General features: G+C 32.0%; 1 protein-coding gene across 1 annotated transcript in view; it reads left to right on the top strand.

Annotated features, from left to right (window-relative positions):
* LOC129219212 (small conductance calcium-activated potassium channel protein-like) overlaps positions 1–27601 on the top strand; it is a 417058-nt gene that overhangs the window by 331172 nt on the left and 58285 nt on the right. The window contains exon 5 of the mRNA XM_054853536.1: positions 22639–22774. Within this exon, the coding sequence (XP_054709511.1) occupies positions 22639–22774 (136 nt within the window). The remainder of the gene's footprint in view (positions 1–22638; positions 22775–27601) is intronic.

Raw genomic sequence — 27601 nt, forward strand, 5'->3', positions numbered from 1 at the left:
TACTTCCTTTCTACAAATAAGTACTTGTAATAAAAAAAAAATCAAATTTCGAACTAATTTCTATTTTACGATCAATCAATTTAAACTTCACAAGTTTTTTCGGCACATTTGCACACGCATATGTACCAAAGAACATATAGATGACCAAAATATCCATTTTGAACACCTCCTCAGTTAATTATCGCAAGTTCTCTGGTAATGTCTTCGTACGTGTAAACATGCGTCACTTAGAAACGTTATGGAATAGTAAGTTGAAAACTCATACGTACGTAGTATGATCTTAAAGTTCGAGGACAAGCTGTATAAAACCTTACCCTGAATAGTTCACATTACCGAAGCATATCTATTTACAAAATAATCAACTTGAACGACTATACACTTCTGCCAACGTTCTTACAGCTTTTAGAAGCACTCCTGGCAGCCATTTTTCGCAACCTCCTACAAGGCCTCTTGCGTTGCTGCTTTAACTTTATCGTGGGGAAGAAGGCGACTTTCATGTTGAGGAGCGCAGTTTGATTAATCAATGCTCTGATATGACAAACAAATAACATAACGTTTCGTCGGGCTTAGCTCCGTGTGACTCTTACCTGTTCCCAGCAAAAAAACATTTGCATGGACGCCGCTTTCTTTCGTCAGAAGATAAAGCTGCATCATAGTATGTTGTGAAAAAGGCTTCCAGGAGTGTTTCCAAAAGTTATATGAGCACTGCGGCAGAAGTACATAGTCCCTCAAGGTGATCCTTTGAAGGTGGATGTGCTTTGGTAATGTGAACTATTCTGAGTAAAGTTTTATACAGCTTGTCCCCGAAATTTTGGATCGTACTACGTACAATTTGTAGAGGGTGTAGTTATGCTTCTCTTTTTTGAGTGTTGTATGATGATACAGAAAGAACAACACCCCCCCCCCCCTCCAAAAAAAGGAAGAAAAACAAAGACACTGTTTAATAACCAACTGATTTGTTTTTTTTTAATTGAACATATAACTAAAATTTCAGCAATATTGTAATAATGTATGGATTATGTACACTATACATAGTTAAAAAACTTTAAATTATGTTGTTTAATTATTCAAAAAAAATTTAAGAATAAAAATATGAAACCGTCAACAAATTACGCAATTAAAGTGGAAAGATTGCACGTAGACATTTTTTAGTCATGAAATTAAACAAAAAGGGTAACAAATAAATTAAAATATTAAATCATAATAGGAATATTTTTACACTTATTTAAAATTTATGAATAGAAAAATTTGCATTTTTCATAAAAGCTATAACAGTGACGTAATTTTTTCTGAAAAAAGAAATAGCCATGAAAAGAGTGAGGTTCTTAAAACGTAACTACAATAAACAAACTCGATATTTACTCCAAGTTAATAATAACTGAATACATATACTACTTGATCTGATGTTTGCACACATAATATTGAACAACTTGATTGTTTAAAATCTTTTATGAAGCACTACAAAAAAGTTCAAATCAAATTTTTCAATTTAGCAGTAATTTGCTGAAATTTAAAAAAAATGCTTAATAGAAAATCCTTGAAACTTTTCTATAACATATTATTAAAAATGTGATGAAAATGAAAATAATTCGTTCATTGATTTTATAAAAATACATGAAAATAGTTACTTACAATAGAAAAAAAAATCGATCGCTATAAATGATGCAAAAAAGATGGCCATTATGAAATGAAGATGAAACAAGAATGAGAAATACGCAAAATGACATTTCTTGAGCAAAATAAATAATTGCTAAATATTTAAGAAATGCTTGAAACCACGAGGGAGGTGCAGGGGGGGGGGATCACCCGCTGATTTTCGAGTAACTCACAACATTAAACTTCGTTCCCAACTTCGGCCTCATTTGTTTAGTACACAACCGCTACCACCAACGCCTCGGAAGAGTTTATGAGTCGACTTCAGCACTTCCGAAGAAAAAATTCAAAAGTCCCTTTGATTTCCGAATTATGTCACCATTCAAAACGTCTTTAATCAATTTCTTACATTAATGCTCTAAATTCTTCCTAAACAATAGATTAAGTTTGAAAAAAAAAAATCCCTAATTTTATGAATGGTGTTAGTTTTAAACAACTCGGAAGTGCAACTAGAGTTTAATTTCAGAATTAGAGGGAGGGGGGGAGCACGCAAGTGTTCTAAAAATTACCGTCGGTTCAACGGGAATCTAACAACATGTCACAAAAACCGGTTTCGCCATCTCAGCTTTGTTTCCATGATCTCCGATTCGGCAATATACACTCTATAACAAAAAAATCGACGCATCAAGAAGCTATCATCCGATTGCTTTGAAATTTTGTATGCATGATAGTTTTGACCAGATGAGAAAATAATTAAAATTTGGTGTCCAATGAATGAATAGTTTGATATCCAGCGCATCGAAACTGCGCATCCTGCAGATGTATGTAAAGAGCAGTTCTTCAACAGTTGTTAAAACTTTCGGTTTGATTGCGATTCAGTTTATCTTTCAACAACTTAAAAATGCCTCGCCGCATGCTTCGTGCTCATTACGAGCAACTGTCAGAGTTTAAAAGAGGTCGTATCATTGGATTGAAAGAGGCCGGTTGATCAAATCGGAGAATCGCTCGTCATTTGAGTCGAAGCGACGAGGCGATTCGAAGATGCTGGCAAGGATAGGTGGAAAATGGCAGAGTTCAACGTCAGGATGATAGCGGTCGACCTAGGGTCACAACAGATTGTGAGGACAGAGTGATTGTTCGATCAGCTGTCCTCGCGCTTTCTTCATACCTATGAACCATCAGACGTTCAACCCAAACACTAGTGTCTATCATGACCATTTACAGACGGTTGAGACAATAAAATCCACGCTCGCGTCGACCGTTTCGCCACCTGCCACTGACGCCTACACACTGTCGAGCCAGATTACAGTGGTGCATGGCTCGATCAGGTTGCAATGGTGCCGACTGAGGATATATAGTCTTTAGCAACGAATCCTGCTTCCAACTGTGTCATGACGATCATCGAAGATATGTTTGGAGACACCCAGGGCAAAGGAGGGATCCTGGTTTAAATTTTGCACGCCACACTGGTTCTTAACAAGGCATTATGGTCTGGGGTGTTATTTCCTTTGACAACTGGACCCCTTTGGTCGTAATTAGAGGTAGACTTAATTTACAGTGGTACGTCAACGACATCCTAAGACCTGTTTTGTTGCCGTTCCTTTTGCCGTACCCTCGACTGGTTTTCAGCAGGACAATGCCAGATAACTTACGGCATGTGTTGCTATGAACTGTCTGCAAGCTTGTCAAATTCTTCCGTGGCCTGCAAGATCGTCAGATCTCTCTCCCATCGAGAATGTCTGGGATATGATGGGATGGCGATTGCATCTGACAAGGAATGTTGATAACCTCGTCCGACAATTGGAGAGAATTTGGCCGGAAATATCGTAGGGCAAACTCCCGGAGCTTTATCGGTGTTTCCCAAATCGTGATCCATCTTGTATCTAGGCTAGAGGGGGGTCAATACCTCATTGAACTTGTTACTGTAACTCTGACATAAATTATTATTCAATCGTTCTCAGATATTAATCATTTACTATTCTGTGCATTGTCTTCCTATCCACCAATTTTCGTCTCAATTGGATCACTCCTTCTTAGTGCGTCAATTTTTTTGCTATAGAGTTTATCACCAAATGATCGCCAGTTGAGACGCTATATTAGTTTAGTATTGAAATAAGTAATTAATAGTCACTAAAAATGAGTAAATAGGCTTTTTAGAACACCCGATCGAAAACAAAAAGGGAAGTGCACAACTGGAACTTACGCACACCCCACATGCGAAGTTTTAACCTTCTACAGCTTACTATTTTTGAGTTATGACTTATGAGAGACACATACGTACATCCAGCCGCAAGAAACAACGCAATAATTAACTTGTTTGGTACCTCAATGCAGTATTAAAAACTCTTTCAGGGGTGACTAAAATAGAAATTCATACTGAAGTTTAAGAAAACAATTTTATATGAAAACAATAACTCCCTTTACTTTGCATTAAAAAGTAAAACTGCAAAGGTCTTTTTTTTTTTTTTTCGAAAACATCGGCCAATTCCATCGGCTTTTCGACGTTTTTAAGGCCGATGGGCCGACGTTTCCTGCAAGTCAGCATCGGCCGCCGATGCCGATGGCTGAATTGTTGAACCATCGGCGCCGATGCATCGGTCGAGTCCTAATCTTTTTCTATCCTTTCTCTTGTCTAGCTTTGTGTATCAAGTTCGATGTACATTTTAGTATGATTATGTTCAAAATTGCACTGAATAATCATCTTTATATCTGGTATTTCTTCATACAATATGAAAATTTTCTCTTTATATGCGATATTGGCAAAAGTAGTTCAGCCGACAAGCTTTACTTTGCAGTATGCTCTTGAAAACTGTCTACAAAATAGCTAGTTTGAAACCGTTCCTTTGGTGCTCTATCGAATATTTAAACATCATGAATGTTGATAATTGAAAACATTTGTCACCCAGTAGAATCTTTTTTCAAAATCTCAATTCGGGAAAGAAGTTCTCTTAAAAAATTAAGAGTACCTGTTTTAGCAGTTACAGATTTCATTGTTTCCAACAGGTGTGACGGTGAATGTTAAAGTAATTTCAGAATTTCACTTATAAGAAGAGATTGGATTTCACATGGTAATAATCTGTCATATTTGTTTAACATTCTTTTTACTGTCCTAAAATCCCGAGTACAAAGGACAAACAAATGTCCTCTCACAGGAAAGTCATCAGCAATCTTGTTAAATTTCTTCAGTGCTATTTCTAAAAAAAGTATTCTGCAATGTTGTTCTTATTTTGATAAACGTATGTCTCACTGAAAGCATACAGTTTTTTCGCAGTTTTTACAGTGATGTTATAAAAACTCCCGAGAAGTTAGCTTATTTCATTCCGATTCCGTGATTTTGAATCCCCCCTCCCCCCAACTGACGAACCTACCATTATCGAAATAACGCTAGATCAAAGTAGGTATTTGTTTTTACTTCATTACAGCGAAAAATGTTTTTCTTTAATGAGCTTGCCATATATTCACATTGCGTCTTACTATTCCTTCCTTCGCGTTTAGTGCAGACCCCTAAATAAATGCTTTGTTGTACAAGGATTGACTTCCCTGCTACACTAGTCGATGTCTCTACATACAAAAAACATGTCATGAAAATGTTAATGATGCTTACAGCTGTTTATCAATTCAAGTTTTGCAATCATGAAAAAGTTCTTCAAAGTACTTTCAAAACATATATTAAAAGTTGAACAAAAAACTTAAGTAGTTCTTCAAAATTAGAAAACTTCTGGCGTCTTTTAATGATTTGTTTAAACGTTTTGAGGAAGAGCGCAATGCATTTAAAGGAATTATACTGCCATGTTCGCGAAATAGCAGTGAAATGCACATTGAAAATAGTTTTAATCCAAAAATGTTTGAATGAAAATCCAATAATTTTTCAAAAACGTTTTTCTTTTCACAAAGTCAGCAATTGTTTTAGAAATATCCGTTAAAATAATTTAACTATAGAACAAGAAGTACAATTATACTTAATATTCACTACTTAAATGATAATGAAAATTCTTTAAATATTTTTGATACACATCAAATACTACTTCGCTACAACAAAGTAAAGCACAACTATTGGATTTATCATCAAAAGTCACCATACGCATCTTTGTTACATACATCATTCTTCAATTTAAAAAGTGTATTTTGTTTATTTATTTATTTATTTAGTTTCGCTTTTAGATGTAAAGACATTGAAATCTGCATTCAGAAGTCTAAAAGGAGGGAGCAGTTTATTTAAAACAGATATTTGATACTTTTCAGGAACTCTGTTTTTATAAAATCAGCACGACTATCATAACAAAAAGTCTTGTAATTTTTTCTACTCCGCATTGATAATGAAAGAGATGCTATGTAAATGTTTATTTCTTTAACAATTTTTGTCACGATAGTTGAGGCTTAAATGGTGGGAACTTCAGTGAAGAAAATGCAGCTAAAACTTAACGATGGACAGTACTGTCGAAAGAGAGATAAGTACATATCGATCGGAAGGCTGTATTGCTATTAAGTACTCTTACACTTATTTTAAGTTGATACAAAATGAATAAAACTTAAAATGCTGAAAAAATGAATCGATGCATGGACATGTTTCATTAAAAATAACTCAATGAAGTAAGTATTTTAAGTTTTTTCGCAAAACAGTATAATTCTTAAGCCTCAATATATTCTGAGAGCTAAAAGTTTTATCTATTAAATATAAGAAAAGAAAATAAAGTTTAATATGAGAAATTATCATTATATCTTTTACTGCATTTATCCATAAAAAAAAATGTATAAATTTCCATTGTAAATTCCCAGCACACATAATGAACACGTCTGGAAACCATTACTTCCGAAAAAGTGTTCTGATTGTCTGACTGTGTACTAAAATATGTTCAGTGCACTGAAATGTATTCCGAATCTGTTCCGTTAGAAAGAAAGTGTTTCGAAAGTGTACCGGGTGTGTTCTGCTCAGGAGATTTGTTAAATTAAAACTTGAAAACACATTAGATAACAGATTGGGGCACATCCGGGCACACTTGTGAAATTATAGCTTTCTTTGTTACAAATGGGAGGGGGAATCTGCGTAACTTCAAGATGGAAATATGTTACGCTTTAAATCTTGCGCTCAGATACTGAGCGCAAGAAAAGTACAGTGACATCAGGAATTGACATTCTAAGGAGAAAAAGCGTTATGCATCATCTTTTCAGGTTTATTTTTAATTGAAAAAAAAAATTAGTCGCATTTACTGCGTTTTTATTTTTGATTCCAATCTGAGGAACAAAAACAGTAATTACTTCTGATGAACTGAAACAAAAAAGTCACAGCATTATTTTATTACCAGTAACTAGAATCCTTCAATATGATACCAACAGAAATCGAGTTATAATTCATCATTTTGGCGTTTCGAATGCATTTGCAAAGAATTTCCCCCACTAGTCGAAGACCATATTGCCCGGTGGCTGACCCCCTCCCCCCCTCAAAGTGAGGTTGATTGGACGCAAATACTTCTTTAAAAATCAATAGTTTTTTAAAAAGATGAGTGTTTCATAAATGTTCTCAAAAGGGTCCCAAAAAGTGCTACTAAGTGTTCTAAGATAAGCTACATGTGACAGTGGTCAAGAAATGTTCCCAAACGTGTTCAAAGAGCAGGCTGAGCTAGTTAAGTGTTCTGAAAAGTGTCCATCGAAGTGTTTTGAAAAAGAGGGCAAGTATATTCAAAAAGTATTTTTAAACTTGCTGTGTCTTTAAAAAAAATCATATAATTTACTTTAGGAAAATTTAAAGCGCCATAAAACTTTTTTTCCATTGTTAACATATTATTTTTAGCTTTTAATTGAATTAACTCTGACTTGAACACAAATTTTATTTTGTCTTCTGATCTTCATAATGTGGAAATCGAAATGCATCATAAATATGTACACCCGAAGCCGACTAAATACTACAAAAAATACTTCAGTTTAAAGTACCGTTAATGTGTAATGATAAACAATCTATTCGAAGTTCATGTGCAGTTAACATGGTGAGCAAACGCGTACGCAACTTTCTGAAGTATAGTAAACATTCTATAATTTCCGATCGCATACTTTAAAAAAAAAAATCTAAAACTAAAAATATTTTCGCAATGCGAAATTAACCTTCAGCAGATTTTCAATTACATTAATGATACTTACTCAGTTACGATTATGCCGGAGGTTGCGGGTTCGATTCCCGCCGGTGCTCTGCGTGTTGTTTCCTCTCTATGTGTTGTAAATCTTTCTTGTACTGTCTTATCTCTTAATAAAGATGTCGAACCTTTCAAGGCAATTGCACCAATCTTTTCGTAGTAGTTTATTACGGACACGCCAACAACAACATTAACAACTCAGTTACGATATTTATTCAACTTTCTATTTTGAAAACCAACATACTGCTTCTGTTACTACAAAACGTAATATATCTTAAAGAAAAAAAATCTGAACGATTTGTACGGGATCGTGGGGCAAAGTGAAGTAGTTAAGATAACTTACTTTTTTCTGAATGAACAAGTCGGAAATTTGTTCTAAAAATTACTTTGCATAAAGAAAGAACAATATATTTTATGACAAAATTTGCATTGAAACATTTTTTTTCTGGCTGTAAATTATTTACCTCTAAAAAAAGGTGGAAATGTTTCACTTTTTTTTTTTTTTTTTCATGGGGTAGAGTAAAAAGTAAAATATTTTTCTAGGGAACTATTTTCTATTCGATCATTAAAGATCAAATTTTTGATCAAATAAATGAGAAATAAATAAAATAATGAATGAATAAATGAAAAGGAATTGAAAGAATAAACGAATAAGATAAATAAGTAAGTTAATAAATGAGAAAAAATAAATCGGTTCATAAAATAGTGAATGAATAAGAAAATAAGTGAATGATTGAATAAATAAATAAGTGAATTACTAAATGAAGGAATGTGTAAATGAAATAATTAATAAATGAATACGTAAATGATTTGATAAAAGATTGAATACGCAAACGAAATGAACTATTTCCCTTTTCCCAATCCACTTTACCCAGCATGCACTTGATTAACTGCACAAAGCATTTAAAATATAAACTATCTTTAACATTAAACAAATAATACTGATATTTCTAGGTCTCGTTTATATTTAAAATATTAATATATATAACAAGAACTTTATCATTTAATAATAACAAAAATAATTTTTGACTAAACTATTACAATATGAGTATCAATATTTGAAAATTGCTTGTATTATCATTTTCCATGGTTTTCAGAGGTATTTTTATCTTGACTGTAATAGACTAGATGTGTTACTACATATTTAATATATTACCAGATAGACTACCCTGAAAGCAGAGTTAATATTTCACCATTTCACTTTACCCTACATTATCTTACTGCGTTTATAAATTAGCTTTCAAACTAGTAATAAGTAGTCGCATAATTTTAAAGATTTCATTTTACCTCAAAAATATTATTGGGTAAGCAAAATAAAAGATATACCTCAAACTAAAATATTGTTGCTGCCATTGTATGTAATTTTGCTGCATCGTCACTTAATTTTGTTAAATAGAGCCTCAATTTAATGCCATTCGAGGGACTGAAAAAAATAACGTTTTATGTGGAAACGCTAAATCGAGTAATGGCAAAAACAATGTCACTAACAAACATTTAAAGCATAATTTAGAGTGCAACTCCTTTTATTTTCTCCAATATTATTTACCGGCATATTAATCGTCAGCCCTCCTCCTAATATGGTTAGACGCTAAACCGAGAATCATAGAGCAGCTCTGGTAAGTTGAGCTATGACCTTGAGAACGTGTAGCTCTATTTTCGTAGTTAAAGGAAAAGGAGCCGTGTTATGGGCGCAGATTCGATAAAACCTTTGAACGAAAATTACATTGATTGCTCACGGATTCATTTTTTTTTTTTTTTTTTTTAACTCACAACTTTCGGGATCAAGAATGGGGTTCCACCTAACCATGAAACACGTATTCGTTAAATATTTTCTCAGTTTTAATCGATTTACAACTCTACAAACACCATATTCCTAATAGTATTTCCTCCCCCGAGTCTCTCTGAAATTTCCTCCCACTCCAAAGTTTAAAAAAAAAGTCAATAAATTTAGTCTTTATATATGAAGCGTTCGGAGCTAAATTGGAAGTTCACGAAGGACTTGATTCACTTTAGCTCTGAAAGTCTCATTCAACACAACGCACTTTGGTCCCTTATTATACGAGGCGTTCACAGTTAAAAGTAGATCAAGTCGTTCATAGACTTTATCCACTTTAGCTCTCTCTGACGGTCTCATACATTGATAACACATATTTAGTAAATCAGTTTTTTTTTCCTTCCAAGGTCTTCAAACTATATTATAAAAAACGTTACAATAACAGAAAATTTGACGTAGTGAAACATTTGATAGTGATAGAATATTATTAATTTTACCAGATAAGAATGAACGTTACGGATTGATGCATTTCTTGATTATCTCGCAACTTTCTCTGTGAAATGTGTTTTCTTTGAAGGAAAAAAAAAAATCTTGAAAATATATTCCCCCAAAATATTTTATAGATAAAGGAAAAATTAAGCAATAGATTTTTGAATTCTACTGTCTTTTTACAAAAGATAATTGATCTGGAACTGAAAAAGCTGTGAAAGATTGTTAAAATAATAATTTAACATTTTTTACAGTACTTTCATCTATAAAAAGGCGTTTCAAATGAGAAAGCATGAGGTTTTTTATCTTGACTCCTTGTCAAAACTATTTTGGGGTTAGATTTAATTGTTATAATTAGCATAAAATATATTCTTTTATTATGTTTTTTCTCCTTTGAATTGAAAACTTACTTGCCCCACATAACTCCTTGATACTTTTTATCATAGAGTGGGAAAGACTTGTTCAAGCAAAACATTTTTTCAACATCAATCTTATCATTATACGCTTCTTTTCTAAACAGATTACAACTGAAAATGGGACAGACGTAAAAGCATAGTTTTTAAAAAGCATTACTACAGAAATATTTGACAATATTTTTACGAAGAACGGACTCCAATAAATAGTAGGGGAATTTGGGGCAAAGTGAAATAGTTAAGGGGTCACAGTACCTTTCAGACATTTTTTTTTAAATTTAAGTAAATTTTACATTTCTTTGAAACCATAACATGCATACTTATTTCTTAATCAATAATTTATTTTCAAAATTTAAAAATATTGCCTACTTTTTTAAAAAATTCAAAAAATTTAAGAAATTTTCAATTTTTCGAAATCCCTAAGGCTTTTTTATTTTTGCACTAATTATTATTTTTTTTTTTTTTTTTTTTGCTAAACGATCACTATAATCATCTCCAAAAACCTGTGCATTCATTTGCTTGTGAGTTTATTAGAAAATTTTCTGTGATTAATTATGTAAAAAATCAGAGTTTTTTTTTTTTAAATTGGTTTTTAAAGGTTTAACATGCTCTAAACATTTGAGTAATTTATAAAATGCTTATCCAATGCACAGTTTTGTCAAATATGTTATCCCAATTGCAAAAAGTATTACTTTAAAGCTGTATCTTTAATAGAAAAAAATCCTTAGGGATTCTAATGACATGAAAACACAAAAATACCATCATCGAGAAAAAGCAGTTTTAAGTTTTTCTTTTGCATAAGAACACATAGCGAGCATGGCCTAAAACCACTCATAACTTTTTAAATATTTGAACTAAAGCAATGAAACTTTTTCCCTGTGTTCAGAATAGGTTTTAGTTGTGAAATAAGCAATAAAAAAAATTTTTGATCATTTCATCATTTTTGAGGTACTGTAACCCCTTAAGATGACTAAACTTTTTCAAAATGAGCAAATTGGAAAAAATTTTTTGAAAATTACAGTACATAAAAAACGAACATTGTACTTTTTTCAAACTTGCAATGAAATAGGTTTTTTTAATTTTTGATAGTAAATTCTTGCTGTCAAAGAAAAGTGGAAATTTTTCATTTTTTTTTTTTTTTTTTTTTTTTCATGGGGCAAAGAAAAAAATTAAATATTTTTGTAATGAAATACTTTCTATTCGATCATAAAAAATATTTTTGATCAAATGAATCGGTAAATAAATGTTGAACGAAAAAAATGAAAAGATAATGAAAAAAATGAACGAATAATTAAATAAATTAATTAATCAATGTATGGAGACAAATAAATGAATGAATAAGAAAATAAGTGAATGATTAAATACATAAGTTTATTACTAAATTAAGGTATGTTAATAAAGGTAATTAATAAGGAATACGTAAGGGATTTAATAAATGATCGAATAATTAAACGATATTGACTATTTCACTTTGCCTCATCCACTTTGTCCCGCATGTACTTGTCTAATTGTACAAAATATTTAAAATACAAATAAGCAAATATTAACTAAATAAATACTGCATCGAATATTAGAAGGCCTCAATGTTTCAAACGTTTATTACCAGCACATTATCATTTACTAATACAAAAAATAATTTTTGACTTACGACAAAATGTTACACTATGAGTATCAATTTTTAAAAATCGTTTGTGCTATCTTATTTTTTATGATTTTCAAAGATAATTTTTTCTTTACTGGAATAGACTACATGTGTTATTTACATAGTTAAAATATAACTAAATAGGTGGCGCTAAAAGTAGGGCAAATATTTCACCATTTCACTTGCCCCACATTCCCCTATAATAAATATTGTGTTCTTCATATTCATAAAAATTTCCGAAATAAAAGTGTTTGAATTTTGAATTACTTCAATATCGTTTTTTATTTTTAAATTTATAATACCAACTTTCCTAACCTACCTTTTTCTTATTTTCATACATTTACAAATCTTTATTATTAGTTAACAAATCGAAGTTATTAATATTACATTCTAAGCATGATTAAAAATCTGAATATCAGCTATACATATTTTGAAAGTCATTTAAATTGTTTGCGTTTAATGAAACTAAGCGAAATTACTTCCTTGAGTTTCTAATCAGCAGACGTACTTAATAAGAGTAAAGAAAATGGATATTTAGCGATTAAATGAGTTTTTAATGTATTTACTTTTAGAAATTTACTTCAAAAATTAGTATTTCATAACGACCTATTTGTTATTTTTCATAACGGTCCAAATAGTGAAGAATCTGAAACTTGGCGAGACACTTTAGACACCATTTCCTCTTCGTATATACACATACGTCACTCAAATTACTGTCAAGCGTCCAACTTCAGTCACATTTTGACAGTAGAATGCATTATGTTGTCCTTATCATTTCTTTGAATCCTGTTCAGTGATTTTGCTTGTATGATATTCGTCTGACAGCAGTCTAGCCAAACTATTAAAATTGGCTTTCAGCATTGCACAAAACAAATCATTAATGGTGTTATTTTGAAACAAAAACACTGTAGGGTCATTTCACGTCAAATCGCCCAATGCCATGTGCCGTTATGTCTCAGATTTTGTCCATTATTTTTTTACGAACAGATATCTGTGAGAAAAGCCCAATTTTTTTTTTTTTTTTTTTAGATTTTTTGAATGAAAACTACACTTTGGAAAATTGTTTCAAAAATTTGATTTTTGATCATTTTTCAGAGTCACCGTTTTGGCATGAATTCAGACTCTCTAATTTCTTGATTTTTCAACCAATTAAGCTGAATTTGGTATCAATTTCAAGCAAATATTTTTCACTTTCAATGTGAACGACAGAAAGTATTCTATGAACAGTTGGGTGTTGCCACTCTTTATCTAAAGTCAGTTTTTATGTTTTTTCGATTGGGAGATTAAATAAATTATATCTCCGGAGTACCTACTACGATCTGCATCAAATTTTTTTGTAGCATATTTAAATCATTTTCTTGCTATGTAGAAAAAAATAGAAGTGTGTTTTTCGTTGTTTTGAAATAAAAAAATAAAATTTGTTTTGCAGAAAATACAAATTTTCTATTACTTTAAATCCCTTTTAGCTTAAAAAAGATCAAAATCTTGACTCTCAAAGGATTTGTATCAATAGTTGATCGCTAAAAAGTTGTTTACTTTTCAAAAGAACTGTGCAAAAACCTCCGTTTGAGACTTCGCAAAAATAAATAAACTAATAAAAAAAACACTTTTGATTGAAAGTGTACTAAATATTAAGAATAATAATTAGAAGAATAGTATAAAAAATATTTCTAATGGCATTATTTAGCTTTTTTTGACAATAAAAGATGGGGGGGGGGAGAATAATTACTATTGAAAAATTTTCATAGCCTAAATTTGTTTGGATTACGTAACACCTGACAAAGATCTTTCGCTCTTACAATACTCATGCAATCATTCTTCTTTCGCTTTGAAATTTAATCGACGCATAGTTTTCGGCGATTATAAAATGAGAAATGAAAGGCATGCTTGTGCGGACGGCATTTTTTTTTTTTTTATTTACTATTTCCTTTGTATCAGAAGATGAAAACGTCAGATATTTCTATCAATAAGTTTCAAAGAGGTTTAAAAATATACTTCAATTAGCAAAAATAATCTTCTTCAGAGAAATCTAGAGTTGTGGAGAACTTACTCTAAGTGTGGAAGTTCATTGTCAGGTGTAACGTAATCCAAACAAGATTATGCTAAGAAAAGTTTTCAACAGTAATTTCTTTTTTCCCATCCTTTAATGTCAAAAAAATGCAAAATAATTCCATTAAATATAGTTTTATACTCTTCTTCAAATTATTATTCTTAATATTTAGTACACTTTCAATCAAAAGTGTGTTTTTTTATTAGTTTATTTATTTTTGCGAAGTCTCAAACGGAGGTTTTTGCACAGTTCTTTTCAAAAGTAAACAACTTTTCAGCGATTAACTATTGATATAGATCCTTTGAGAATCCAGTATTAATTGTTCTGAAAAGTTTTTGGCCTTTTTTAAGCTTTAAAGGGATTTAAAGTAATAGAAAACTTGTATTTTCCGCAAAACGAACTTATTTTTTTATTTCAAAACAACAAAAAACACCCTTTTATTTTTTTCTACATAGCAAGAAAATGATTTAAATATGCTACAAAAACAATTTGATGCAGATTCGTATGAGGTACTCCGGAGATATAACTTATTTAATCTCCCAATTGAAAAAACATAAAAACTGAATTTAAATAAAAAGTCGCAACACTCAACTGTTCATAGAATACTTTCTGTCATTCACACTGAAAGAGAAAAATATTAGCTTGAAATTGATACCGAATTCAGCTTAATTTGGTTGAAAAATAAAGAAATTAAAGAGATTTTCTGAATTCATGCCAAAACGGTGACTCCGAAAAATGATAAAAAAAATCGAATTTTTAAAAAAATTCCCCAAAGCGTAATTTTCATTCAAAAAATCTTTAAAAAATAATTTGGGCCTTTCTCATAGATATCTATTTTTAAAAAAATAATTGAAAAAATCAGAGACATGACAGCACGGCCGACTATTGAATTTAGGCGATTTGACGTGGAATAATCCTGTATCAATTGTGTTTGATTAAAAAAAAAAGCACTGCATTAACGGTGTTTTTTTTTTTTTTTTTTTTTTTTTTTTTTTTTTTTTTTTTTTTTTTTTGTCTAAAAACACTGCATTTATGGTGTTGGTTTGATCAAAAAACATTAATGATGTTAGTTTGATCGAATAACTGAAACAAATCGCAATCATTTTGTTATTCGCAAAATGAGTAGAATGCATGCGATTCTTGTGGCAAATGCATGCAGCTTAGATGTTCGTTTGGAAAGTAAAACACTTTCAACCATATCGTTTTTTCTTGAAACAAGCAACCTAAACTTTATTTACTTTTCAAATTTCCATCTTTTTAATGAAACAATGTTTAACCGTTTTGTTCATTGATTTAGCTTTTAGAAGATATCAAGAACATTCCAATGAGCATACCAACATCTTGACTCTCTTTCCCAATCGAAAGAATTATGCGTTTAAGCTGTGAAGTATACCCTATTTGTGCAATGTAATACATCTCTGCTATTTCCAATGGAATAATTTAAAACATTCCAAAACATGAATTCTTTTTACGGTTTAAAATCAAATATGTCTTAAAACGAATGGAAAATATGGTAATAAAACAATTTCAGAAAGTATTTTGATTGCTTAGTTACATTTTAAATTCAAGTTCTTACTTCAAAGTTTAGACATTCACTCAGTAAAGATTTTATTTCCTTTAAGCGCAAGTTTTTTCTGTGCTGAAGATCATTACGCTATCTTGATTGCTATAATCGTTGTTCAGGTATCGTTTGTCGATCGAAGCTTTGAGCTTTTAATTATTCATTTATGTATCTTTATCTTTGAGTTTTATTCTTTTTTATTCTTTTTAGTGGCAGCTACACTGTAAAAAAAAATTCGGAAACGTTTCTGAGTATATCGTGCAGCTGCGGTTCATGAAATTTTCAAAAAAGTTTCTGAGTATTTCGGAATTCTCTTTCTGTAATGTCCGGAAACGTGTCTGAGTATTTCGGAATCCTCTTTCTATAATTTCCAGAAATGTTTCTGAGTATTTTGGAATCCTCTTTCTGTAATTTTCAGAAACGTTTCTGAGAATTTCGGAATCCTTTTTCCGTGATTTTTTCTAAAAAATAATTCTTTACTATAGTATTGCATGCCATATCAGTTTCAATTCTTTCATATCTAAGAGCAATGAAACAAGCAATTTTAGAATCATTCGTGGATTTTTTTTTCTTCTGAATTTCTAATGACAAATAGCATGGTTAACAGCATAACATATGCAGTTATAAATTTTTGAAAATTTATGAAATAATATAGTAGTTTCATTCATAATCACAAAATCGTCGGGGGAGGGAAGGGGAGTACTTTCTCAAAAGTGGGATTGTTTGTTAAACAATATTAAACTTCAGTTTTCTCTCAATATTTTCAAGACAAAATTATCAACATATTGTATTTTTAATGCAGAACTTAAAAACATATCTTGTATCAAACTTGATAGCTTTTATTTTCGGATAAAATTTGACAGAACTTACCTACACTTTGCGTTCCGAAATTCGTTCACGTCAAGTCAATTTCTTTGACGAACAAAGTGTACCGAAAAGTACCAACAGAGAAATTGATGACTTTAAATATGACACCAAAGTCCCCCTGCTGGAACCATTCGGGTTTATTCTTCTGTTCTTGCCCTTTTCCAGTTTATCACAAATATAGATACTTAATCAAAATAGGTTACTGATTTTATTTTTAGAGTGTGCTCAAAATGCATTATAGATTTTATTTATTAAAACATTGAACTCTATTACATGATTATTCCATTTCATATATACGAGAGTCCCCCCCCCCCCACACCATAAGAGTGATGGTGCACCCATAAAATGATATAAAGCGCCCCCCCCCCCTCCTTAAAAAAAGCAACCCCTTGAAAATGTCAATGGCACAGACAGCGTGGTGAACGTCCCTCGTCTTCTCCCCGTATGTGCATTGCATATTAATAACATAGTATTTAAAAAATGATGACTTTTAAAACGATGACATGAAATAATATTACTTTTTATTTCGGCATGTAAATGCAGCTGTTCCATTTTTGCCCCTGACTCATTCCTCCTGACTGCCCTACATTAAACTAGTATATCCACGAAGGAAATGTTATTTTCGGAACAACTAATGTCAAGGAATTTTTTTATTGTTAACCACATTTAACAAAATGAATAAGCAGATGAATTAATTGCATAACTATGTTCTTACTAATAGATAACATGGTCATTTTCTAATGGTATAAATATTTTTAAATGAATGAATAAATTATAATAAAAAAAGGATAAATAATACTTGCACATTTTTTGTGAAGCATATTACAATACTAGAAAATATTTGCATTACCATATTTTTAATGAATTAAACAATTGATTTTTTTTTCTTTTTGAACCAAAATGTATGTACATCCAAGTATTTCGAAATAACTTTTTTGTGATTGCTTCTCAAACATAAATCTTATTTCTTTTGCGTAATTAATCAGTTTCAGTTGGTTACAACAAATAGTACACCGCGCACATAGGTATGTAGGATAACTTTAAATTAATTCGATAAACCCAAAAACAGTTACAATTGGAGCCTCAGCAAATGCAAATCAACAAAAATATAAATGTATATAACAACATGTTTTAAAATATTCATTAATACTTACAAGTGAACATGAGCGGAAAAAAATCTAAGTACCTCCATTACAACTGAATAAGTAACCCAAAGGGTTTCGTTTCATTAAGTATAAACACGGATGTTGAAACTATTCACGCTTGAACACACAATATATATCTAATTATGGTCGCATTGGAAATTGTAAAGAAGCAAATGGTTATTAACTGACTTAATAGCTGCGTACGTCGTCTAAAAAATCAAGGGCAGTCCAAAATGCAAAGGCGTAAAATTAGTTTCGACACATTTTACTACTCTCTAGACATGAAATAACAAACAACCCAATGCTAAACAGTTGCTGACTGCAGCAACCATAGATAAGAAAAAAAATAAGTTCTCGTTATTTCCGACTCATTGGCGCCCGTGTTGGAAGGATGAAATAGGCTTCGAAGCGTTGCGTCATCACTTCCGCCTCTAGATTTCTTGAAATAACAAAAAGCTTCAGAATATTGAGGAGTTCGCTATTGGATGAAGGATTCCTACTATTTCGGAAACGTTTCCGATATATCTAGAAACGTTTCCGAATTTTGTTACAGTGTAGACAATGATTTAAACTTTCGTTGGGGTAATTTTTGATTTGTCAAGAACCCACTATTTTTTTTTATAAATACGCGACCTTTTATTTAAAAATAGGGCAAAATCCCAACAAAGTATTTTTTAAAGGTACGTATAATATCCAGCGTGTCCCGATTTAAATTGCAAGAAATCTATTTTCGAAACTGTTAGTCCTACATGCATACTTCCACATGAAAAAATGTTCAAAATAAGATGTTGAGTAGAATATTAAAACTTGAAGCGGAAAACAATGACGGTAAAAAATATGAAACCAAACTTTTTGTATGGGAAATAATACCAACACAAAAATAATACTAGGCACACAAAATTTGAAACAATTGCGACCAAAACTTAAGGAGATATTCGAGTTCAAAATTAGTATGGAACGTGCAGTAAATGAGATTGGAACTATCACTCTTTCAGAGGAATGACATGTTGTCCAAGTAAACAAACAAAATGTACTTTCCATTGCTATTAAAAAATAATTGCAAGTGATGTGCCATGATGCTTAAAGCCCCATTACTTGAATTTGTACGATTTTTAAAAGCGTACTGAATGCATACGTATAATTTTAAACGAGTGTTAGTTGCTGTATACCCCCCCCCCCCCAAAAAAATAGGTTTTATTGACTGCGAGTGTAAAGTGGTGTAACTCACGAAACGCTGCGTTTCATGACTCGGTGAATTTCTGTTGTACTAATGTCAAATTTGTTTCCGAAATGGTTGACTTTTCATACTTGTAATTTCTCAAAATGCAATGCAAGGTACCCATATAAAAAGTTAGATTTCATATTTTCTCTCTCTTTCTCTCTTTTTTTTTTTTTTTTTTTTTTTTTTTTTTTTTTGTCGCTTCATACTTTTAATATCTTAATTCTGCATCGTATTTTGACCTTTTTTTTTTAATTATAAGTATGAATTTAAGCCTAACTGTTGCGAAAATAGAGGTCTTTTAGGTTAAACGAGGATGCTGTAGATGTAGAGTAAGAGATAATATTGTTCTTACATATTTATTAAAAAAAGAGAAAGAGAGAGAGAGATAAAGAAAGGAAAAACTCAGTTTATCTAAAGAAATTCAATCAAGTAAAGATGTTTTACTCTATAGGCTACTCTTCGCACAACATGGAGCGAAGATTGCCTTACTTTAGAGCAATGTAGGGTACTCAGATAAGTAAGTGCCTTCATTGTAGAGCAACCCTAGTAGGGTAGTCAGATTAGTCTTTTCTTCTGAGTTAAGATTCTTCTAAACGTCACCTGTCAGATTAAAAATTGCATGAACTTGCTTTGTGAAAGAAAAGAAATTTCAAAAGCAAGTACAATATGAATTTCCATGCTCGCCATCACTGGTCACGCAAAAGAAAGGTTGTAGAATGTAGATGTCTGCGGTAGTCGTTCGCCAAGGGAAGGATCAAAGGCCAAATTGTTATATATCTCTCGAAAGAGGGTTTCCAGTTCCTCTCCAGCAGGGCTCTCTAACCTTTTTTTACTCAAGGATCACATTGTAAATTGCCGGCGGCGATCAGTACAATCCAACAATAATTCAATTCAGATGGTCTATATAGCGCTAAAACCCCAGTTCACTCGCGAATGTTTTTTAAACTAAGCGCTCAGCGGTGCTATTTGAGATTTTCTGGGCTTAGCTTTCTTCTAGAGGAAATGTAAGAAAAGTTCGCCAAATAAGGCCAACATAAGGTTCAATCAGGACTAGATTAAAGCATGAGCACATGGGATCCGGATCGAGGATACCAAAAGTGGAGGGGCATCAAATCTGTATTCAAAGATAGAAAAAAGAGTAATTTAGTATATCTCTGTAGTAAGGTGTAATGTAAAAATTGATCATAAGGTGTGACACACCCCTTTATAATCTTTTTTTTCCTGTTCATTTTGCACGGGATGTAGGTCAGAGACCCTTTCCTACATAGTAGTTATAAATAATTGGTCACAAATAATATATGGGTTATGGAAGATCAACCCAAATCTCACTCTAAAACAACTTTGCTTCGTGACAAATATAAATATTGCTCCATCTCATAATTTGATTGAATGTTTTGCACTCATCGTGTTCATGTTTAAACGTGCAAGTTTCATTTATTGATGGTTGATAACTAGTAGTAGGCAGGAAATCTCCATTTTCTGTTGCAAAATGGTTTAAAATAAAGATTGGATATTATATACGTCAAATGAGTTCGACGATAAATGTAAGCAATTGTTTTTCATACAGTCCGAGTAAGAATGTTTAGTTAATATTTTGAAAAAAAGAAAGATTTTGCATGAAAGAAACCGCTTTAAGTTATTATAATGCCCCAAGAATTGTCCTAAGACCTGTAACAAAACTGACTTTTGGAAAACAACGTCAGTACTGGACAGTGGAGTAATGTGTTATTTTTTCAAAAAGACAATTTTGTAACAATTTTATTTTACTTTTCGGAGTGTTATAAGCTCAAAGATTTAAAAAAAAGGGGGGAAACGAGAAGATATCTAGATTCGTGTGACAAATATATTTTATGCCGGAGAATATGAGTGTTTGATACACCCGTGCAACGTCATAGATGTTTAGTTACCATGAATGACGATGCATCTGTAGAAAAGAGAGAATCATAGTTCCTGACTGGTTGAGAAAGTCCCGACTTCAATCACGTTCAAAACCTGCTGGCTATTTCGTAAACACAGTAGTTGTGTAAGGAAAAAGTTCATTCAGTAAAGTTCAAATTTTTAAAGCAGCTGATGTCTGGAATATAGAGATTTCTGAAGATTATAATTTCCTTTATTTACAGCACACTGAAAAGAATTTAAGGAATGCGAAAGAACAAAATTCTGATTTCACTATCAATTTGGTAATTAACCATCTTGGACATCTGTTTTGGATAAGTGTACTTGAGTTTCAAAATTCTGCTGAACTTCATTTTTCTATGACAACGTACAACGAAATGCTATGTCTTACAACGAAATCCTGTTACATTTTTTAACTTACGTTTCAACTAACGATTTATTCCCTCTTTTTTTTTCGTTTTTTTTTACGGTTCAACTTTAATGCTTAATATCGCTCTTTTTTTTTCAATTCGTTCTTTGTTTTTGTACCTACTGGCATTTCATCTGAATGTTTACACTAATTAGGTTTTTAGTTAATTTTTTTCTGTGAAACTTTTCTTGTTTTTTGGGGGGGTTTTCCCCTCAATTATAGTCAACTCCCGATAATCCAAGTTAATCAAGACCGACACTAACTCTGATTAAGTGGGCAAAACAATAAAATAGGGGAGAAAAGCTTAATTTTATATATGCGACAATAATCAAAGAAATTAAACAGCGAAAAAACCGATTTTAATTCATTAAATGAGACGTTGTATTCTATGTGGTAAAAAAATGGTATTTTCTGGATATTTCTGATCTATGGTACCATGGTACTTTAAACAAGCTTATGGTACCGTGGTGAAATTGCGGTCTAAATCAATTTTGGAAACTTTGGAAATAAAGTACTCAAAAGGAGCCCTTCATTTTAAAGGCAAAACAGTTTCTTAATGAGAACCGTGATAAAAGCAAAGTACTAACGAAAAAGGTAGAAAGTACAATCACTTCTATCAAAACTAGGAAACTTAGTCTAAAAGATGCTTAACTTACAATAACTAACTAGTATGTTCTTATTTTGTAGTAAGTTACCGCCCTAAGCCAGGGCTAAGGCAGACATACTTAAAATACACCACCAGCTCAGTTATTCCATTCGAGGACTGCAGTTTCGTGCTTTTTAGCACTCATCAGCCCGGAATAGGAATCACATGAGCTGGAGGCGAAAATCCTCTTTAGGGAGCCAAGAGAGCCAAACAAACTGGTAGCTAATGCAGAATTAGCAAACCAGATGAGCGACCGCAGCAATGGTGTGGTTCAACTCAAAGATTGATGGCAAAGCATGGTATTTTGTAGTAAGTTACCGCCCTAAGCCAGGGCTAAGGCAGAAATACTTAAAATACACCACCAGCTCAGTTATTCTATCCGAGGACTGCAGTTTCGTGCTTTTTAGCACTCATCAGCCCGGAATAGGAATCACATGAGCTGGAGGCGTGCTTTGCCATCAATCTTTGAGTTGAACCGCACCATTGCTGCTGTCGCTCATCTGGTTTGCTAATTCTGCATTAGCTACCAGTTTGTATGGCTCTCTTGGCTCCCTAAAGAGGTTTTTCGCCTCCAGTTCATGTGATTCCTATTCCGGGCTGATGAGTGCTAAAAAGCACGAAACTGCAGTCCTCGGATGGAATAATTGAGTTGGTGGTGTATTTTAAGTAGTATGTTCTTACTTTAGAACTAAACTATGTGTATTATTCTAACCAATTTTCATTTCTTGGTTCTAAAAGTTGGCTCATTTCTGATGTGGACTAGATGCTTTTTGTAGGTAGTAATTTTTTATTTATCCTTTTTTCAGATATCACGACGAGGAGCATGCTAATTTACTTAACACTATGTGGTTGACGGCCATTACTTTTCTATCTGTCGGTTACGGCGACATAGTGCCCAACACCTACTGTGGCCGCGGCATCTCTGTGAGCACGGGTCTTATGGTAAGATGCTTCTTCCTCTTCAATTATCATACGAATAATCTTCATTCATTTTTAGAAGTTAATATTTGTTAGCAACATTATGGATTACTCTTGAGGTTTCGTTTCGGTAGGCTTTAAAAGAAATTCTTTTTATGTGTATTATGGAAGATGATTATTGTAAAAAAAAAAATAATAATAATTATAAATTGGTGCGCGAGCTCATGGACTCGTGATGGAAGTTATTCTTCATGAACGCATTATTTTTTATGATTGGAATTTTTATGATTATTGATACACCATGAAGTTCGAGTTGATTAGAGTTTTAACATAGACAGAATGATTGATGATAAGATGCAAGAGACTGGTTGTAGAAATGCTGCAACCTGAACTCACCAATTCCACGAAAAGTATTAAATGAGATATTTTAACGGATGAAACATACAATTTTGCTTTGATGACGAAAAGATTGACATGTATATGCCTTATTAAAGTTTTAAGTATGTGCGTTATTAAAGTAGAGCTGTATTACAACCTTATCTTGGAGTGATGGGAAGAACAATTTAAGTACATATATTGACTTTCTTAAAAGTAAAGTGTCAAACAACAGTAATGACAAAAATGACCTCAAAACAGTAAATATAGCATCAAAACAGTAATAGCCCATCGAAGTTTCAAGTTAAAGAAAAATAATGCTTTCATAAGCAATTGAAGTGTTAGTTGTAATAAGGATATCTACGAGGAATACTAAAACGGAACATAATTCCAAATCTAAAATACAACATAAAAAATACAGTTGGTTCTGCATTCAACGACTTTCAAGGGACCACAAAAATTGTCCTTAAGTAGAATGCGTCCTTAAATAGAATGCATTTAAAACTACAGTGGTGCATCCGGGACCGTGAAAAGTCGTCTTTAAATAGAGAAAGTCGTTAAACAGAGAGCCTAGTGTATACAGGTTATGAGAGGAACATTTGAAGCACTTGCATCTATTTATACAAGTACGTAGTACAATAGTTTAAGAGAAGGGTACTTACAAACTTTATAATATATATATATATATATATATATATATATATATATATATAGAGAGAGAGAGAGAGAGAGAGAGAGAGAGAGAGAGAGAGAATGAACTTAATAGCGTTTAATAACGTTTTTATTAATAGCATTAATAAAAACTAAGTGTAATGCGAAGAAAAAACAAAAAATACAGCATGAAAGTGCCTCAGATTGAGAAAACTTTTTTAATGTCTATATTCCCTTAGTTTGTGTTAGCTTTGTAACACATAGTGGAGCTTCCAGACCCAAAGAAAAATAACGTACCTTGCCGGTTAATGACGCTGATTTATGACGTAACTCCAAATAACTTCTTTTGCTCTATATCTGTTGCGTGTCTAAATATTACCCACATCACGCCCAAAATAAAAGTGAATTCAGAGTACTTGTAGTATATTATTTGGCTACATTTTAGAACATACGGTTGTGGAAAGAAAAACTTATGTTATTAATTAATGGATCATGTTTAGCATAAATGCTAAAAGTTTCTTTCTCTCTCTTTGTTCCTTACATTTGAAGAATTTTGTGCTAAGTAGTAAAAGTGAGTTTTCAATGCTACAATTAGCCAGGTTTTTAGTTCTTTCTTAAGAAGCGTGTCGCATGTAGGTATTCCTAGGACATCCCATTTCCGTTTCTTTTTGAAAGTTTTAAGCTTATTTCTGAAAATCAGAAGCGATAGACTGGTTCAAATTGTGCTCTGAGCCCCCTACCTATTTGCTCAATTGGCCTTCAGTATGTCTGTGTGCGATACTTAAATGATATGTGGTTATGATCAATATTTTTTAATTAACTTTTATGTAGTTTCTAATAACATTCGATTTTGAAACCACTTACAAAGGATTAAGCATTTTAATTCCTTAATCCATAATTTTCTTCCATTTTACTTAAAATCCAAATACAAACCTGGATACTATGTTTTGCAGTCACGTTATCATGAAAAATCCCCGTAAGTTTAGCTACAGTATCATCATCCGTGTTATTTTTTCTCTGTTCAATTGCGAACTCAGGAAGGTTAATCATATGTTGGGGAATATATTTAACGATCTTATTTATTAGCGCAAGAGCCTCAGTAGGCAATAACGTTGACGATGAATGCCCTGCATTTGCGTATTAAATGAGAAAAACCCAAGTTAATCAATTTCGATGGATTTGATGAGAATTAGACAAAGGGTCACAACCTTTGCCTTATCATTGGTCAAAGCAAATAATTCAATGACTGGGTTCGAGCCAAACGCACTATCACTGGATAAGAAGTCAGAATATTTATCTCACAGTCGAACTTGGATAAAGCTTGACCACGAAGAGATGGCGGTTGACCTTGAAGCGAAAACGTCGTTTGGTATCATTTGTAATAGGTATAATCAGCCAGAAAGCTCCTGGTAGTAAGAGGCGTTCTTGCTGATCCTATCGAATACAAAATAACAATAAACAACCTATTACAAATGATGTTTCTGCTTCAAGGTAATCCGCTATCTCTCCGTAGTCAAGCTTTAATCCAAAGATCTTTAGTTCGAATTCGCGGATAGTTCGAAGCTTTTTGTCGGTCCCTTGAAACTTGTATTCAGTTAATGCTACAAAATCTTGGTTATTTCGATGTCCAACTTCTTTAATTCGAAGTTTTTACTCTTTCAAAAATGCCAAAGTATAGTTTCGTTGCAGTTATTTGAAAAGTAATCAGGTTATTTTCAGCTATTATGGAAAAATCTGTAAGGCAGAGAAGGGGCAGTGGTTCTTATCTGTCCAAGGAAACAGAGCGGGGATCTTAAAAAACTGTAGTGTTTTTTATTTAAAATCAATCAACATACATTTTCTTTTTTGTAATTAATGTACGATTAGTTATTTTACGTCATAAAAATTATTTTTTTTTGAATAATTCGAAATTTGGATAGTCCGAAGTTTTGCATTGGTCCCTTGCACTTCGATTTATCTAAGTTCGACTATTATAATTGCGTGATAGTTATAATTATTTTTAATGTAAAATTACACTCTTAATTCGTAACATAAAATAATCACAACGTTAATTAGGTGACTCAGCTTATCGAGTGACAGAAGAGCGGAAGCTAGTTTTACAGTAATAATTTTGCTCATTATGACCTTACGTTTTTAAATTTACGAATGAAATAAACATAATAAAGTGTAGATTCAGCAGACTGGTTTTGCATATAAAAAATAATGGTGGGGAACCTTAAGTCACTGATCACTTCTAAAGTTTTAACGAAAACCAACTCAAATGTAGCGTCAATGAATACGTTGAACATATGGTTCATTCCATGTCAAATGATCCAAAGTTTTTTCCCTCACCTTTTTGTATTTCTTTGAAATTTGGCTCATCAATTGTACCCTTTGACGTAATCAAAAGTCCAAATTTTTAGATTTTTATTTCTATTATTTTTTTTATTTATGACACTGATTTTTCGAAAAACCCTCTTTTTTTCATGGATGCTTGAACATAAAGTGGACGATAACTCAGCACCAAATATAGATAAAAAGATTTGGTAAAAAGAATTTTAAAGTACATTAGTTGCTGTTTAATGGGATATGCAACATGACTAATTTCAAAAAGATTTTAATTTTTTAAAAATTAAATTTAAATTTTAAACTTAAATTTCTCTGAAAAGGTATAATGAATTTTTTTTAATTTTATCAAAAGTTTGTGTGTATTTTATCTTTATTTGTGCAAAGTTTCAAGTTAGGATCTCAATGGGATCATATTTTTATGAATTTTTAAATAAAATTTGACTTATGAAATAATGACATTTTTCAGATTCTAACTAGTTAAATATGGGGTTTTCTTACTGGGGATGATCTAGTAAGTAGTAAATGATCATGACTATGCTTGAAATGAGCTGACGTGAATTTGTAGATTAGTATATGATCTTGGGGCAAACTATTTCTTTCCTCCCTCCAAAATTGAAACTTGGTGCAGGGGGTAGGGAATGAAATAAATAATAACTCCTTATCAGATAGTGAATTAATCAAGTACACTTTTTGAAGTTCGGATTGAAAATGAAACACTTGGTCTGAAAAAAAGAAGCATCAGATGAGGGGGGATACTAGTATAATGTTAATCGTAGGTGTGGGAAGGGGGGGGGTAATGTACTTTGTCTTGCTTTAAAGAAGAAAATTTACCAGATTTTGATATGTTTTCTATTCATTTTGTTTTGTTTTATTCATTTATTTATTTTTTACATTTTGAAAATAGTTTTGAAAAAAAAATAATAAAAGTGGTGGTGCGGGGGGGAGGGGGACTTTTTCTTGCTTTAAAGAAGAACATTTACCAACTTTTAATAAGTTTATTATTCATTTTGGTTATTTATTTATTTTTTTTTAACATTTTGAAAAGTTTTGAAAAAAAAAGATTAAAAGTGGTGGGGGGGGGGGGGGAGCTACCAATCTACAAATTCATATCAGCTCATTTCAAGCATAGTCATGATCAATTACTACTAACTAGACCATCCCCAGTAAGAGAACCTCATGTTTAACTAGTTAGAATCTGAAAAATATCATTATTTCATAAGTCAAATTTTATTTAAAAACTAGCCTGCGTGCCCGGCGTTGCACGGGCTACTTAAAAAATGAAAGAGCTGTTCGATTGATGTTTTTGTATTATTCTGACATCAGTTTCTAAAGCGCTAAGGAGTAAATAATTACGCGTAATGCAAGGTTTGCAAAACACCAGTAGAGCATATTTTTGGCAAAAACCTCTTGAACGTTAATCATATTTATCAATAATACAAGTTATGAGTATTTTCAATTAGCACAAAAGATGAAAATATATGCATTCTCCACTATAAT

The sequence above is a fragment of the Uloborus diversus genome, chromosome 3 (genome assembly GCF_026930045.1).
Source record: "Uloborus diversus isolate 005 chromosome 3, Udiv.v.3.1, whole genome shotgun sequence".
NCBI lineage: Eukaryota > Metazoa > Arthropoda > Arachnida > Araneae > Uloboridae > Uloborus > Uloborus diversus.